The sequence below is a fragment of the Equus przewalskii genome, chromosome 19, assembly GCF_037783145.1.
Source record: "Equus przewalskii isolate Varuska chromosome 19, EquPr2, whole genome shotgun sequence".
Classification (NCBI taxonomy): Eukaryota; Metazoa; Chordata; class Mammalia; order Perissodactyla; family Equidae; genus Equus; species Equus przewalskii.
The window spans coordinates 6,066,508-6,079,910 of NC_091849.1; the positions used below are offsets into that span (position 1 = coordinate 6,066,508).

General features: G+C 37.8%; 1 protein-coding gene and 1 non-coding gene across 51 annotated transcripts in view; one reads left to right on the top strand and one right to left on the bottom strand.

Annotated features, from left to right (window-relative positions):
• FARS2 (phenylalanyl-tRNA synthetase 2, mitochondrial) overlaps positions 1–13,403 on the top strand; it is a 466,357-nt gene that overhangs the window by 145,432 nt on the left and 307,522 nt on the right. For 41 of the 50 annotated variants that reach the window (XR_011529896.1, XR_011529892.1, XR_011529891.1 and 38 more), the window contains one exon: positions 896–1,027. The exons of the other annotated variants lie outside the window; for them this stretch is intronic. Coding sequence is in view for 35 of the 41 variants with exons in the window: in XM_070585028.1 (XP_070441129.1) it covers positions 896–1,027 (132 nt within the window). In the remaining 6 variants the exon portion in view is untranslated. The remainder of the gene's footprint in view (positions 1–895; positions 1,028–13,403) is intronic. 50 annotated transcript variants of the gene reach the window in all.
• Positions 12,195–12,301, bottom strand: LOC139077543 (U6 spliceosomal RNA). Its single transcript, XR_011530166.1, has one exon. It is a non-coding gene; the product is annotated as a U6 spliceosomal RNA (small nuclear RNA).

Consider the following 13,403-nt stretch of genomic DNA (forward strand, 5'->3'; position numbering starts at 1 on the left):
GCCATATTTACAATTGCCTATTGAGAAATTCACTCTGGCATTTAGCATGTACTTTGCTTGTTTAGATTTAAGTATATTTATCATTCATCTGTAGAAAAATTTTGTGGACTTTTTAAATGTTTTGCTTAAATGTAGTTGATAGATCTTATTTTATTTAAATTTATTAGCTCCTGTAAACTTAATTAAAAATTAATACATAGACTTGTGAAAGTGACAGTTGATTAGTTTATCCTAAATTGGTCATAGTATTGATATGTAAGTTTGAAAGACAATGTAGTAAAAATACTTTTTCTTTAACTCTGAGATGTCATTTTCACTTATAGGAACTAGCAAACTTACTTGCTTTTCTGTGTTCTTGACCTAATTTTTTCCCCTGCCAAGGTGGTTGCAGGGATTTGACGGGTGATTGATTTGGTTTTAGAGAGTCCTGGAACTGTACAAAGTGTTTTTCATATTGGAAAAGACATGCCCAGTTTTTTACAAATTTTAAGATTTACTGCCACTGCCTAATGTGTTGCAAATTAATTTGTTTGCTATTTATTTTACTCAGAATGTAGTCATTGATGTCATTAGCTGAAGGGCAGACTTGATCATAAGAAAGAGTAGACTGCCTTTTTTTTTTTTTTTAAATTTTACTTTTTTCCTTTTTCTCCCCAAAGCCCCCTGGTACATAGTTGTATGTTCTTCGTTGTGGGTCCTTCTAGTTGTGGCATGTGGGACACTGCCTCAGCATGGTTTGATGAGCAGTGCCATGTCCGTGCCCAGGATTCGAACCAACGAAACACTGGGCTGCCTGCAGCACAGCGCGGGAACTCAACCACTTGGCCACGGGGCCAGCCCCAGGGTAGACTGCCTTTTAACGCTATTTGTTTGCTTTTGTTTGGCGTCTTTGCAGGACTGGACATTAGATGGGTAGACTGCTACTTTCCTTTTACTCATCCTTCCTTCGAGATGGAGATCAACTTCCATGGAGAATGGCTAGAAGTTCTTGGCTGTGGTGTGATGGAACAACAACTGGTAAATTCAGGTAGAAAAGAATCCAGCACTTTATTTACAGACTCTCTTAAAAAGCACTTTTCTCATTTAACTTGGCTTACATGTGGATTTACGTCCTCCTTTAGGGATAGCCTCACCATCTTTCTCCTGTCATATTGCCCTACAGACTTATCTCTGACACTTAACTCTGGAAGAACTTAATTTCTCCCATCTAATTTTGCAAAGGCTTCTTGTTTGCAGAACTCTTCCTTGTCAGCACTTAGGAGTTGGAGCTGTGCTTCATGATTTTGTATTTGTTGCTGTGTTGCTTTGTAATTGCCCTACACGCATTTGATGCATGTCGCTTGAGTGGTTTGTCTTCCAAACTATTTAAGAGCAAAGCCAATGTATAATCCTTTTTTGTTCTTATTGCATTTAGAATAGTCCCCCAACTTCAGCAGATATTTCATAAATATAATAAAACACAATATAAAAATACTTAGGCCTGTAAGGTTTAGTTGTTGGCCGCCCTCAGTTTTGGCAGAGCCACCTGATTGAGGGGTAAGTGGGAAAATGAGGTCTTTCATTAAATTCTACCTGTATCTATAGGTACTTGAGAAAGATCTTTCTAGGTCTTGTCTGCAGGACCATTGCTTAATAAAAATGATTATTTCTAAACTTAATTGCAGAGTTGTGCGTTTTTTAAAAACTTCTGGATTTAATTTAAAAAATATTTTTTCAGAGTATAAGTTTTTCAGGGGAATTTGGTTGGGATTGGCATTTGAGCAGGGGCTCACTGTATAAGTATTAAGTGGAGGGGAACTGATTTGGATTCTACCGTCCCATAGTCATTCCCTTTCTGCCCCGCTCCTGTGCTCCCATAGAAGGGCATTTGCTCTGTGGCCCTTGAGGGCAGTGCTGGCTCACAGTTGGTTACAGGGGCTCCTGCAGCAGAATGGAGAAGACCAGTCCCTCTTGGTGACTAAAAAATGTGGATAGACCATGGGTAAGGTCATGGGGTTAGAGAATAAGAAAGGAGTGAGACAGAACTGATGAGGTGACAGTGAAGTGCAGGAATTTGTGTTACCTGGGCTGGGAGGCCGGGGGCCTGGCCTCCCTCCTTACTCTCAGGTAACCCTCGTCTGTGGGGCCTGGACTCTGTAGGCTCACAGATTCATTTCCATTCTGGTAAGGAGGGCTTGGGGGAAAACCAAGCACAGTGCCAAATGCTTCTTGGACAGGTCTGTCTTAGAGAAGAGGGAGCACAGAGGTCGCAAATTAGGACCCATGAGTAAAGGTTGTGAGGCCTGGGCTTGGGTGTCTGAAACCCCAAGTTGTTGTCACAGCTCTGTCGATTGAAAGCTGTGTGTCTTCAGGCAAGTTGCTTAACCCCTGTGAGTCTTGGTTTTCTCATAGTTAACCTTAATACCTACCTCTCTCCAAGGTTTCATTATAAGGATTAATCGAGGTGATACATGGAAAGAGCTTAGCACAAGGTCTGGCACGTCATAAACATTCAGTGAAAATTAATTGCTGATGTTTTTCTAAAGATTGGCACTTGAGCTAACATCTGTTGCCAGTCTTCTGTTTTTCTCTTCTTGTTCTTCCCAAAGCCCCCAAGTGCATAGTTGCACACGTTCTAGTTGTGAGTGCATCTGGTTGTGCTATATGGGATGCCACGCCAGCATGGCCTGATGAACGGTGCCATGTCCGTGCCCAGAATCCCACCCAGCGAAACCCCGGACCACTGAAGCCGAGCGCGCAACCCAGCCACTCGGCCCCGGGCTGGCCCCGCTGATGTTGTTTTTGAAAACGTTTTCCAAGTGGTCAGAGCTGTTTATCAACAGAGAGTCCCCATAATAGGAAATATTTAAACAAGGCTGTCCTGCATGTCATAGGAACAATCTCTGACTAGTTGGAACTATATTACTTCTTTGATCTTAGTTGTCTCTGTATCCATAATTCTAGATTGAGTGATTGATTTTAGAAAGAAAAAGAAAATCAAGAGTAAAAAGAAACAGAAAAATCAGGGCTAAGAGTGTATATGGATCTTAAGAGAAACACAAAATACTGAAAGCAGATATGTAAGATTTAATCTTTTCTTGAGTAGGAGCCAACTTCAAATACCTTTGTGGTGTTTCTGTGTGTTTTGTTTTGTTTTTTAGACAAAAGATTTGAAGGAATCCTAGGCTTCCTCCAGGAGTGCTGGTGTCAGGAGGCCAGAATTAGGAAAGCAGATCAGAGGATGAGCAGCTTACTTTTTGGTTGCCACTTGGGATTGTGCTTCCTTGTATGTGTTCCAATTTCCTTGATGGGTTTTTATGAGGTTTATTCACACAGTAATTGGTCTGAATATGGTTATCTGAAACAGGTTTCCAAGTCATTATTGCACATTAATGAGACTGCTGTTTTACAGTTTGATCAGTCATATCGGGTATTCTTGAAGGAAATGGCAAAGTGGAAAAAAGCAAAGAAGTTAAAAAAAAGAAAAGAAGACACCTAAGATGCAAATATGTTTGAGCGAGTCACAGTGGTGGTAGGATGCACTTTAAGCTGTTGAGAAATTGTACACATAAGATTTAAATATCTTGCAAGAGAGTAAGACTAAAGAAAAGGAAGAAGAGACGATTTCATAAAAGAAATTCTGTGTAGGCTTTGCTATTTAAAGTTGAAGTTATTATGACAAGTTCTGCTCTGTGTTCTCAGATGTGAATGTGTTTTGATGTCTGTAATTAAAATTTTTAAACTGTGTGCCTGGCAGTCACTAACCACAGATGTTATTTGCAAGTGTAGTTAGTTTTCTGTTGTCTGAGTTCCCGTGACATAGAGAAAGACTATGTACGCTTCGTCCCCTTAGTTCTGTTTTGCCACTCTATCTTTTCTCCTACATTTTCTTCCCTTCACTCCCCTCTCCTATCCACCCCTCCCCCACCTTTTATAATAGAACTTCCAAGAAACAGTAAAATTGGTGGTTGTAAGATTCTCCTTCTTTATAGTTCTTTTAGAGTTGCAGGTAACTGATGAAATAATTGGAAACCAAAGAAGCTCATGGAGCAATGATACTAGCAGACATCAATTGAGCCCTTACTGTATGCCTTCATCTCACCAAATGCTTTAGATGATTTCCTTCATTTAACCTTAGTAACAAGGCTCTGAGGTCGATGCTATTGTTGTTCCATTTTACAGAGCCTGATAAAGGCGATCAGGATCAAATGGCTGCACGGTGGTAGTGCGACTTGCCCAGGTCTTTCCAACAATAGTTAACTACTGTGCTGTGCTACCCAAACAGTAAATTGCATGATTTTGAAGTGGCTAGAAGTTCATTTCAAATAAATTATTGTGTCTAACGTAGAATGAAGAACTGAAACCAAAGGAAACAAACAAGAGCAAAAAGAACTCTGTTCTATAGAAGCCCTAAAGAAGGGCTATGCCAGCATATGTATTATCTCCTATGAAAACGTGCATTTAATTAAAAGTATGAAATTAGATTGATAATTTGAAAAGTTACTAAAAACACTTTGTTACACATTTAAGTTGACTATGGCATGTATGTATTTTTGTGCATGGAATAGCTAAGGCCCTTCCAGATTTTGTGGGCAGAATAAGCTAATATCTTACAGAATTTTACTTTATTTCTTCTTTAAGTTATAATGTCTTCACCGTTGCTTTCAGATTCCTTTCACTTAATAATTGTGATGTGGTTGTGACCGTTGTCATGATGGTTTGATTATTTTTTCCCTTGAGGAGGTGTTTTTTTTTGTTGTTTTTTTCTTTTGAGGAAGATTATCCCTGAGCTAACTGCTGCCAGTCATCCTCTTTTTGCTGAGGAAGACTGGCCCTGAGCTAACATTCGTGACCATCTTCCTCTACTTTATATGTGGGACACCTACCACAGCATGGTGTGCCAAGTGGTGCCATGTCTGCACCCAGGATCCAAACTGGTGAACCCCGGGCCACTGAGAAGCGGAACGTGCGAACTTAACCGCTGCGCCACCAGGCCCGCCGCCATGAGGAGGTGTTTTGAGGAGAGGTGCTGAGTCACATCCCCAGATACTACACACTGATTTCCCATTGGGCTGACTCAGGCTGCTAGTGTCTTTTCAGATAGTGTGTGGGGCACAGACATCTAAAACCATCACCAGGGTGATGATGTGCTGTGATCATGCCAGGAAGGAAATTAGCATTTATTCAGCCCCTGTGAAATTTGGAAGCCAGTACATAGGCCAGGGGGGCGAAAATGCTCTGTAGTGGAAAATAACTTTTTAAAAACAGTATTGCCTTCCTTACCTCTTTGTTAAAATTTAAAAATTGACTCTTTTGGGAAAACCTTGTAAATATGTACATGAACACTTTCCAGTTTTAAACAATCATTTTTTTGTTCATTTGTTTGTGAAATATTTCTTAAATTCCTTCTAACACTGTAGAAAAGTGAATAAATATTGTCCTTGCCTTCAAGAATAGCACAGCACACACAGACATAAACATAGATGATTACAGTACCACATGGTAAGTGTTTATAACAGAAGTACAGTGGGCAGAATAGGGAGGAGGGAGGAGTTGGAGAAGATTGTGCCAAGCCCTTGACCTGGTTACATTCAGGATGGAATATTGGTGATGGGGTATTCAAAATGTGCATTCCAGAGTAAGTTAGGTTCCTGTTTGCAAGGGGTTATGTACTTTATCTTTGCTTGGATGCCTAATTGGCATACCTAATGCTTGTTTTCCTATGTAGGTGTAAATCTGTTTCTAGTCTTTTCCTCTCTTGGGTAGCCAGTCTCTTCAGCCTCTGTACACACTTACACCATTCAGTGTTACTGATCTAAGTTGGTGAACTCTTAGATGGCATGGACCAAGACTACACCAGTATGGTGTTATATACAAGCAGACAGGCTGTTCATATCGTTAGCATCTTTTGTGTGTAGGGCACTATGCTAGACAAAGAGGAGGATACAAAAATTGGTAAGATGTGACTTCTCTCTGTAAAACTTGGAGTACAGTAGAGAAGATAAGTCTGTGTAATTAGAGCGTGGTAGCATAAGTGCCATTCATGAGATCAAGCTTTAAGAGATATGAAGAGGGAACTATGTTCATCAGTTAGAGCAGTGGAGGCATTTGAAGTCGGTCTTAAACAGTGGTTCTCAGTTGTGTGCCTAGTAGTCGCTTGGATAGCTTATTTAAAATGTCTGCTCGTAGAGTATCAGATTTTGTAGGTCTAGGATAGGGACCAAGATGTACATTTTAAACAAATACCCTGAGTAGTTCTTGTGAATGACGTGCACTCAGACCATGCTTTGCAAACCCTGTCTTTAGGATAGGTTGAATACATTCCCCAATTTGGGAGGATATAATTAAAGTATAATGAAGTACACATATTTAAGGGGTATAATTTGATTCATTTTTGGCATATGTATATACCCGTGAAACCATCACCACAATCAAGATAATAAACATTTTCATCATCAACTAATGTTTCCTTGTGCACTTTTTTGTAGTCTTTCCCTCCTTCCACCCCTGTCTCCAGGCAACCACTGATGTACCTCTGTCGTTATAGATTAGTTTGGATTTTCTAGGGTTTTGTATAAATGGAAACATACAGTATGTATTCTTTATACTTTGCTTCTTTCCCTCAGCATAGTGATTTTGAGATTTGTTTACGTTTTTGTGCATATCAGTCAATGTTTTATGTATCAATTCATTCCTCTCTGTTTTGAGTAGTGTTCCATTGTATAGATATACCCCAATTTGTTTATCCATTCACTTATTTATGGATATTTAGGTTGTTCCCAGTTTTTGGCTATTACAAGTAAAGCTGTTATGAATACTTGTATACAAGTCTTTGTGTGCATATATGTTTCCATTTGTTTTGAGGAAAAAAACCTTGGAGTGGAATGTTCTATAAATATTGAATAGATGAATGTAATTAAATAGCGTTCAGCTCTTCTATGTCTGCTGGTTTTTTGAGGGGGTGTTAGTGATCTATCAATTTCTCAGAAAAATGTTAAAATTTTCTACTATGATTATGGACTTTTTGTTTTTCATGTTTTTTGAAGCTACATTATTAGGTGCATACACTTTTATAGCTGTTATGTGGTCTGCGTAAATTGCTGCTTTTATCATTATGAAATATCCATCTTTATCTCTGGTAATTCTCTTTTTTCTTGAAGTCTGTTTTATTTATGTTAAAATACCCATTCTAGTCTTACTTACCCTCCTCCTCAGTTACCTTTATATTGTTAATAGTTACCTGTATTATATCTACATACATTGAAAACCACACCATTCAATGTTAAACTTTTTGCTCTAAGCAGTTGCATTTTAAAGAACTTGAGAGGAAAATAGTACTCTTTTATATTTATCTGGTTGTTTACCATTTCTCTTGCTCTTCCTCCATTCTTCAAGATCCAAGTTTCCTTCTGGTATTTTTTCCCTTCAGTTTGGAAAACTTCCTTTACTTACCCTTTCTTACAGAAATGTCTGCTGGTGATGAGTTTTTTAGTGTTCCTTTATCTGAGAATGTCTTCATTTACCCTTTATCATGGAAGATGTTTTTATTGAATACTGTGGAATTCTGGATTGATAAATCTTTTTTTTTTTTGCAGCAATTTGAACATGTTGTTCCATTGTCTTGATAAATCTGTTTTGCAACAATTTGAAGATGTTATTCCATTGTCTTCTGTCTCTAGTTTCTGCAGAGAAACTGATAATCATTTCAATCATTGTTCAACTGTATGTAATGTGTTATCTTTCTCTAGCTGTTTTCAAGATTTTTTTCTTTATCTGTGGTTTTCAGCAGTGTCATTTTGATGTGTCTAGGTGTGGTTTTCTTTGAGTTTATCTGTTTTTAGGTTCACTGAGCTTGAATCTATAAATTTGTCTTTCACCAATTTGGGGAAGTTTCTGCCCATTATTTCTTCTGATTATTTTTCTGTCTCTATCTTTTCATCCTTCCCTTCTGGAACTCAAATTACATCTTTTGACTTTATCCCCGAAGATCCCAAGAACCTGTTCACCATTTTCTCTTTCTCTTTCTGTTTTTCATATTAAATAATTTCTATAGATTCAGCTCCATGTTCATTGACTTTTCTTCTATCATTTCCACTCTGCTGCCTTGGTCATCAAATACAGTTTTTGTATTTCATATTTCTTTTAGTTTTCAAATTTGTACTTGGTTCTCTTTTTTGGTTGTTACTTCTCTGTTCAGAATTCCTATATTTTTATTCCTAAACTGTGTTTTTCTTTACATCATGGAGCATAGTTTCAGTAGTTGCTTTAAAATATCTGTCATAGTTCCAGCATCCAGATCATCTTAAGATTGACTTCTCTTGAGAATTGGTCACATTTTTCTTGTTCTTTGTCAAATAATTTTGGATTGTATGTTGGACATTGTCAATGGTAAGTTGTATAGACTCTGTGTTCTGTTATAATCCTGTGAAGACTGTTGACATTTTGTTTTAGTAGATCATCAACCTGGGGAGGTTTAGGCCTTGGTTTTGACTTGCTTCCTGTAGGCAGTGATTCATATCTCAGTGTAAGTCTTTACTGTGCTGATTTGTGTCTACCCTGTGCATGTGTGCTTTAGAGCTTAATCTGAAGCTTGTGTGAATGGTGCAAGACTCAGTTAAGTTTCCTCAGCTTTTATTATGCTGTTCTGAGCCTGTGCTGTGCATGTGTAACTCAGGGGTTAGGTTGACACTTGTGCAGGTAGAACGAGGGCATCCCCTTCTGGGTTCTCTCCATTCTGCTCACAGAAGCCCTTTGTCTGTGAACAGAAAGACGGGTTTCTCTTCACGTCTTAGCTGCTCATGAGGTTGTGCAGCTCTGTAACTCGGGCCCACCTCTGGGACAAAAGCATGTAAGAAAAAGACCAGAAAACATGAAATTCATCTTGTGTAGGTCACTTCTTTAAGTTTTGACTCTCAATTAAAATTTGCCTGTTTGTTTACTTTTCAGAGTGCTCTACTGGTTCTTTTGTACACTTGTTCAGGGATGTCAGTTGTAATTAGAGTGAGGGATAGTGGGGTTATGAGTCCATAAGGGAACCAAACTCTAGGTTGGGTTGTGAAGACGCTGCAGGTGAAAGGATAATTGCATGACATAACTGTGTGGTGCCAGAAAAGTGTGAGTGTATTGTATCTAGTGTATATTTAATACATCATTAGTTAAGCATAAGAATTAAGCATAGTGTGTTTTTGAGATAAAATGATCAGTTGAGACTAAGTGACTGTCACTCTGGCTCCTTCCCTAACTTCCTCTCTCTCCCTCTTTTCTTTCTCTCTCTCTCCCTTCCTTTTCTCATCCTCTTAACCTTCCCTTGCTTTAAGTCAGTCTTGGCCCTTTTAGTGCTCTTTCAGAAAAGCAAACAAATATGTATCAGCCTTGTGTGTAGGTTTTGCCTTGTAGGCCTCCTAGTGACATATTTTCAAGCCATCAGAATAGAGATGTCTGTTCAAATATTTATTTAGCCTTTGTCCTTTTTCCCTTTTCACAAGGGCAATAAGATGGTGAGATTTTCTTCTGATAGAAGAGAAATCTATAATCATTGAAAAAATTAAGAAAGTAAAGTATAAGAAAGAAAATAAAAGTAATTAGACATTGTCACCTGCATAAAATTAAAAATATGCATATATATGATTATTAGGTATACCTATATGTAAATATCGTATAATTTTATGAAAATAGAATCACACTTTGAATTTTTTGTGTGTTCTGCTTTTCCATAACAAATTTGACACGAGTGTCTTTTTGTATTACAACTTATCTACATCTTCATTGTTAATGGCCGCATAGCTATTGTGGATGAATCTTTTTGCTGGTCTTTTACACAAATCACCATTTCTGTGTTGATGAGTTGTTGACAAGAAATAGTCTTTATACACATGTCCTTGCACATTTGTCTTAGTGTTTCCTTGGGATATGTTTATAGAACTGGAATTGCTGGCTTTTTCCCCCTCCAAGGTTTATAATGTATATTGCCAGATACAATGGAAAAAAGCACCTGCAGTATTTAAAAGTACCTCTTTTTTCCCACACTTTCACCAACACTGAACGCTATCAATAGCGTTGCTCTTTCCATCCAAGAGGGAAGAAGTCGTGTACTGGCATTGTTTTAATTTCCTTTTCTCTGGTTGCTAGCATAGTTTAACATGTTTCCAGAAGTTATTGGCTCAGTTGTTTTCTAGCAGCATGTGAAAGGATACATATTTTCTTTTTATCTTCCCACCTCAGATTATAACTTTATTCTCATCTTTATATGCTTGACATAAACACTTTCTGTTCTACTGAGGGCATCTAAGCCACTTTAAGTGAACTCTCAATACCCCTCTTCTCTATCCTGGGACTCCCCTGTATTTTCATAGTGTTTCTCCTCTTTGCTGAGCCTAGTGGCGTTGCCTCTGGACTTTATGCCAGATTCTATGCCTTAGAATTTGATCACGTCACTTATCCCCATTTTCCTACTGCATATTTTCTATTCATTCTTTTTAAAAAAATTTGTTTAATTAATTTGTTGAGATGAAATTCACATAACAGCAAATTAGCCATTTTAAAGAGAACAATTCAGTGGCATTTAGTATGTTTACAGTGTTGTACAATGACTTCCTCTGTTTAGTTCTCTGTGATTTCCGTTACTCCGAAGGAAAACCTCTTACCCATTAAGCAGTTTCTCCCCCCATCCCTCCCCCAAGCCCCTGGCAACCACAGTCAGCATTCTGTCTTTATGAATTTATGTATTACAGTTTCATATAAATGGAGTCTTACCATATGTGACCTTTTGTATCTGACTTTTACTTAGCATAATGTTTTGGAGGTACATCCTTTGTAGCATATATCAGTACTTCAGTCTTTTTTGTGGATGAATAATATTCCATTGAATGCATATGTTACAATTTTTTTAAATTAAGATTATGATAGTTAACCTTGTGAAATTACAGTTGTACATTATTATTAGTCATGTCATAGGTACTCCACTTCACCCCTAGTGCCCTCCCCCCACCCCCCCTTTTCCCCTGGTAACCACCAATCAGTTCTCTTTGTCTATATGTTAACTACCACCTATGAGTGGAGTCATACAGAGTTCGTCTTTCTCTGTCTGGCTTATTTCACTCAACATAATACCCTCAAGGTCTATCCATGTTGTTGTGAATGGGATGCCTTTGTCCTTTTTTATGGCTGAGTAGTATTCCATTGTATATATGTACCATATCTTCTTTATCCAGTCATCAGTTGCTGGGCACTTAGGTTGGTTGCATGACTTGGCTGTTGTGAATAATGCTGCAATGAACATAGGGGTACATGGGACTTTTGGAATTGCTGATGTAAGGTTCTTAGGATAGATACCCAGTAGTGGGATGGCTGGGTCATAAAGTATTTCTATTTTTAACTTTTTGAGAAATCTCCATACTGTTTTCCATAGTGGCTACACCACTTTGCATTCCCACCAACAGTGTATGAGGGTTCCTTTTTCTCCACAACCTCTCCAACATTTGTCACTCTTGGTTTTGGATATTTTTGTCATTCTAACAGGTGTAAGGTGATATCTTAGTGTAGTTTTGATTTGCATTTCCCTGATGATTAGTGATGATGAGCATCTTTTCATGTGTCTATTGGCCATCCGTATATCTTGTTTGGAGAAATGTCTGTTCATGTCCCCTGCCCATTTTGTGATCGGGTTGTTTGACTTTTTGTTGTTGAGCTGTGTGAGTTCTTTATATATTATGGAGATTAACCCTTTGTTGGATAAATAACTTGTAAATATTTTTTCCAAGTTACTGGGCTTTTTTTTTGTTTCAATCCTGTTTTCCCTTGCCTTGAAGAAGCTCTTTAGTCTGATGAAGTCCCATTTGTTTATTCTTTCTATTGTTTCCCTCGTCTGAGGGGTTATGGTGTCTGAAAAGATTCTTCTGAAACTGATGTCAAAGAGTGTACTGCCTATATTCTCTTCTAGAAGACTTATTGTTTCAGCCCTAATCTTTAGGTCTTTCATCCATTTTGAGTTTATTTTAGTGAATGGTGAAAAAGAATGGTCAATTTTCATTCTTTTACATGTGGCTGTCCAGTTTTCCCAGCACCATTTGTTGAGGAGACTTTCTTTTCTCCATTGTAGGCCCTCAGCTCCTTTCTTGAAGATTAGCTGTCCATAGTTGTGTGGTTTTATTTCTGGGCTTTCAATTCTGTTCCATTGATATGTGTACCTGTTTTTGTACCAGTACCATGCTGTTTTGAAAAATATGGAATGCTTCACGAATTTGTGTGTCATCCTTGCACAGGGGCCATGCTAATCTTCTCTGTATTGTTCCAATTTTAGTATATGTGCTGCCGAAGCGTGCACCATATGTTACAATTTATCCATTCATTCGTTGGTGAACATTTGGGCTATTACCATATTGTCACTATTGTGAATAGTGCTGCTATGAACATGCATGTACATATATTTGTTTGAATCCCTGTTTTCAATTCTTTGGGCTATATAACTAGAAGTGGAATTGCTGAGTCTGGTTGGAATTCTATGTTTAACTTTTTTGAGGATGTACTGAACTGTCTTCCACAGCAGCTAAACCGTTTTACATTCTCACCAGCAATATAGGAGAGTCTGATTTCTCCACATTCTTGCCAATTCTTGTTATTTTCTGTTTGCTTTGTATTGTTTTATTTTGTTTTATAGCCATCCTAGAAGGTGTGAAGTAGTACCTCATTGTGATTTTGATTTTCATTTCCTTAGTGACTAATAATGTTAAACATCTTTTCATATACTTGTTAGCCATTTGTATATCTTCTTTGGAAAGTGTCTTTTCAAATCCTTTGCTGAATTTTAAAATTGGATTATTTGTCTTTTTGTTGTTGAATTGTAAGAGGTCTTTATATATTTTGGATACCAGAATAGATGTTTGATTTGTAAATGTTTTCTCCGATTCTGTGGGTTGGCTTTTCATTTTCTTTATAATGTCCTTTGAAGCACAAAAATTTTTAATTTTGATGAAGTCTAATTTATCTGTTCATTTTCATCTCTTTCTCCTGTTTTTGATGTCATATCTAAAAATTCATTGCCAAATCCAAGGTCAAGAATATTCACTCCTATGTTTTCTTCTAAGAGTTTTGTGGTTTTAAACCATTACATTTAGGCCCTTGATCCGTTTTTTGGTAATTTCTGTATATGGTGTGAGGTAGAAGTCCAACTTCATTCTTTTGCATGTGAACATCCAGTTGTTCCATTGCCATTTGTTGAAGAAACTGTTCCTTCTGCATTGAAAGATCTTGGCACCCCTGTTGAAAGTCAATTGATCATAGATGTATGGATTTATTTCTGGACTCTCAGTTCTGTTCCATTGTTCTATGTTTCTCTTCTCATGCTGGTACCACACTGTTTTGATTCCCGTAACTACATAGTAAGTTTTGAAATTGGGAAGTGTGAGTCCTCCGACTTTGTTCTTCCT